Below are 4,266 nucleotides of genomic sequence, written 5' to 3'. Positions count from 1 at the left end.
ATAAATAGGTGAAAATAGAATAAAAGAAAAGGTTAAAAAAAAATTTAAGTCAATAAATTATTTTTATTTATTATTTTAAAATGATTTAAATAATTTTATATAAAGATAAAATAATATAAAAATGTATAAATTTTTAACTAATTTTTATATATATTTTATAATAAAATAAAACAAGATAATTATTTTTCTTAATATTTTTTCTTTTTTTAATATTTTTTTTTAACCCAAAACCTTAAAATAAGTCTTGTGCCTCCCAAAACACTATATATATATATGACAAATCGTCAAATTTAAGTAAAGGATACTATAATATTTTGATTAAGCATACAGATAAACAATGATGAAAACTCCCAGAAACTTGAACAAGTCCAGCATCTGGGGTGGGGGGTTGGCAGCCAATGCAGTGAAGTTCATTTTAGGGGATAACATCTAATACCATGTCTTAGAGAAAAGATTGTTTCAATTAATATGGGTAGATTTTTGTTTTAGGGGGAGATCTGGGAGAATTTTGTATATTTATTACGAGTCTACGAAACCAGGGTGGCGTATAGGGTCCATGGGTGGGGGTGCATGCTTTGGCCTATTTAGCCTCTCTCTGTCTCTCTCTTTGTGTCGCTCTCTCTCCCTCGCACACACTCTCTCTCTTTACAGTGGTAGTCCGGAGGCCCATACATATGCTTCTGAGTTCTGACTAACTACAAGTCTAGGACCTGAGCAAGGCACATCATTCACAGCACTCTCTCTGAAGTGGGTTGAGGTTTCTTGGGAGCATCAATGGCTGTTTTGGTGGTGATCTTTGTTTTGGTTGTGGCTTTATCTGTCTGCTTTGCTCTCTTGAAATGGAATGAGATAAGATACAGCAGGAGAGGGCTGCCTCCTGGGACGATGGGGTGGCCACTCTTTGGTGAGACTACTGACTTCATTAAACAGGGACCTGACTTCATGAAGAAGCAGAGAGCAAGGTTTGTTTCTTGGGGCTGGTTTTTTTTTGGTTCCTTGTTGGTGTTTCCTTTCAGTGATTGGATGATGAGCTTTTTCCCCCATGAAGTGGGTTTCATTCTTTGTTTATTCTCCTAAATACAAGCTTTCTCTGTTGCAAAACTTGTCTTCTCCATACTCCCTTTCGGGATATGGTGGTTTTGCGCTCTCTCTCTCTCTCTCTTACACAGACATACACCCATGACCCAGCCACAGTCACGTTCATTAGCTTGTGTAAAATCACTTCTAGATGTAGGAGGCCTTCACTTACCTTTTGTGAAAAGCAAGCAAATCCTCTGGTGAAGGCAGCCCTTTTTTCTGATTGAAGAAGATTTTATCTGCATGACACCAGCCCCCCTACAAAAGGTGATTCTATCATTCTATGTCAAAAGACACATCTCCTCACTTGCTTTAGGTCGAGTTTTTAAGGAAAAAAAATGGCTTTTCTAAGTTTTCTTTGTCCACTCAGGTTTAATGCCAACACTGTTTGAAGCCATCCATTGTCAAAGCACCTGCTTTTTGGCAGAAGCTACATGGACCATTCATCCCTATGGTTGCAGTACAAAAGCGTTGTTTTTTTCACCAAATAATATTCCAAGAAATCTAATGACATGTTTGCTAGTTCCAAAGATTACCCATCTATTTTTTTTTTTTTCTCAAATGGTTCCATATGTAAATATATTGCCAACAGGCACATCAGAAATCATCCTATTAACCCTTAAGAAGTCATTCTCCTCAGAAGTTGCATGAATATGCTCCCAAGCTACATGTGTTACTAGGGAACAGTTCCTGATCTTGGGTTTTCTGGAGTATGTACCTGGATTTAGACCCGGATCAAATCATGACTCCTTACACTTACAGTCTCCTCCTGTTCTATTAAATTTTATTTCTTTGATTTCTTTTATTCTTTTGCTCTAAATAATTTTGTGATGACAGGTACGGGAGCTTTTTCAAGACCCACATACTGGGCTGTCCTACCATTATTTCCATGGATCCAGAGCTCAACAGATACGTCCTTTTGAATGAAGGAAAAGGACTTGTTCCTGGCTACCCACAGTCCATGTTGGATATATTAGGGGAACACAACATTGCTGCTGTACAGGGATCGACCCACAAATATATCAGAGGGTCAATGCTATCCCTCATTGCCCCCCCCATGATCAAAGATCAGCTTCTCAGAAAGATTGATCAGGGCATGAGATTCCACCTCAGCAACTGGGATGGCAGAACCATTGATATCCAAGAAAAAACCAATGAGGTTGGCCCTATATACATTATTAACAGCCCTTTCGAATACTAATTTTCAAAGTTGAATGATTAAGAACTTCATAAGACAGTACTATTCGTAAATCATACTGGATTTAATCTAACATTTGTGTCATAATTTTGTTCAGATGGCACTGTTCATTCCCTTCAAGTTGATCATGGAAACTGAATCAGCCTCCATCTATGAGACCTTCAAAAGGGAGTTTGATAAGCTGGTGGAAGGAACACTGTCACTGCCCATCAACATTCCTGGCACAAGTTACCATCATGGGTTCCAGGTATATTCTCCAAACTTTTGTCTCGCTCTGCCATCATTTCTATTGGTTTCTGAATTGGAAGCAAACTGAAGGGGTTCTTTCAGGGAAGGAAGAATGTTATTAGAATGTTGAAAGGAGTTATGGAGAAGAGAAGAGCTTCTTCAATGACCCAAGATGACATGTTAGGCTACCTTCTTAGGAATGAAGGATCAAAGTATAATCTCAGTGATGAGGAGATACTTGATCAAGTAATAACAATTTTGTATTCAGGATATGAAACTGTCTCAACTACTTCCATGATGGCCGTCAAATATCTGCTTGATAATCCGAGAGCTCTTCAACAACTTAGAGTGAGTCATTCCTAATAGTCAAGTTTTAGCAGCTACTACCAATTCCACTGTACAGATCTCCATGGTTCTGTCTCAACTTAATTCTTTCAGGAAGAGCATTTAGCGATTCGACAAAGAAAAAATCCAGAGGATCCAATTGACTGGAACGATTACAAGTCCATGAACTTTACTCGAGCCGTAAGGAACTTGAATTTTGCTACCTGCTGGATTTTATTCTTTCTTTTTTCTAATGAACTCGTGCAGGTGATCTTTGAAACCTCGAGGTTGGCCACAGTCGTGAATGGGGTGCTGAGGAAGACAACAAAAGAAATGGAGTTGAATGGTAATTGAAACATTGGGTTTTATATGGGGCCTGGTCTGGATTTGGGATATGCCAACACTCAACTTTCTTGTGTGGTTCAGGATTTGTGATTCCTAGAGGGTGGAGGATATATGTTTACACAAGGGAGATCAACTATGATCCTTTCCTCTATCCAGAGCCATATACCTTCAATCCATGGAGATGGCTGGTCAGTCACCATGCCATGAAATTAACCGCCACCCACAGTTAGTAAACTCCCCTATACAGAGCTGTGGTTCTCTAAAAATGCTTGTTTAATGGAATATTGCAGGACAACAGCTTGGAATCTCACAATTACTGCTTCACATTTGGAGGTGGAACCAGGCTCTGTCCCGGAAAAGAATTGGGCATAGTTCAGATTTCTACATTCCTTCACTACTTCCTTACTAGTTATAGGTAGTTTAAACTGACTTGCATATACATTCTGAAGGAGATGAGTATGGTGATACCGTATTATACCTTGTTAACTGAAAATTAGTGGTGTACTTGGGGTATGGTTAAGTTGTCTTGCCTATGATAATGCCTTGCTCTGCTTCAATCTTATGGTTCCATAGCTAATGGAGTTTGTTTTCCTGTGTATTGCAGGTGGGAAGAAGTGGGGAGTAACAAGATTGTGAAATTCCCAAGAGTAGAGGCACCAAATGGCCTGCATATAAGGGTGTCCAAGTACTAATATTTTCCATCGTAGTATACAAGCATGGCTAGCTTATGGGAAGATTATGTATGGATCCACTATGAATAAAGTTGACCTTCTATGAATCAATGATTTTTTATGGTCACTTGGTTATTCTCCATGGTGATTATGTATTAAGTTTACTAAATTGCTTTCTTATTTTTTTGGTGCTTTTATGATTTCATCTAAGTAGTGTTTTAACTTTTAAGTGATTTTTTTTTTTTAATTTCTCTTTTAGATATAAATGATTTTTCTTATTTTAAATACTAAGATGGTGTTTATTTTTTTGGTTTTTCGTTAAAAGCAATTTGTTTTCAGAATTTAGGTTGTTTGTTTTTTTATTTTTTTATGACTTATTATAAATTTTTTACTAAATAGAAAAAATCAAAATATTTAGTTTTT

The 4,266-nt window shown here is 37.4% G+C and overlaps 1 protein-coding gene across 1 annotated transcript; it reads left to right on the top strand.

The window, feature by feature from the left end:
- Positions 1-573: 573 nt before the first annotated feature.
- On the top strand, positions 574-4,023 carry LOC100257818 (cytochrome P450 85A1). The gene is made up of 9 exons (XM_002273577.4): positions 574-962; positions 1,915-2,236; positions 2,373-2,522; positions 2,606-2,851; positions 2,942-3,028; positions 3,095-3,173; positions 3,254-3,360; positions 3,463-3,587; positions 3,777-4,023. Exons 1-9 carry the CDS (start codon positions 775-777, stop codon positions 3,862-3,864), a joined length of 1,392 nt encoding a protein of 463 aa, XP_002273613.1. The 5' UTR covers positions 574-774; the 3' UTR covers positions 3,865-4,023.
- Positions 4,024-4,266: the final 243 nt, after the last annotated feature.

The sequence above is a fragment of the Vitis vinifera genome, chromosome 1 (assembly GCF_030704535.1).
Source record: "Vitis vinifera cultivar Pinot Noir 40024 chromosome 1, ASM3070453v1".
Taxonomy (NCBI): domain Eukaryota; kingdom Viridiplantae; phylum Streptophyta; class Magnoliopsida; order Vitales; family Vitaceae; genus Vitis; species Vitis vinifera.
The sequence above is the reverse complement of the archived record's forward strand: the minus strand, read 5'-3'. Positions and strand labels throughout refer to the sequence as shown.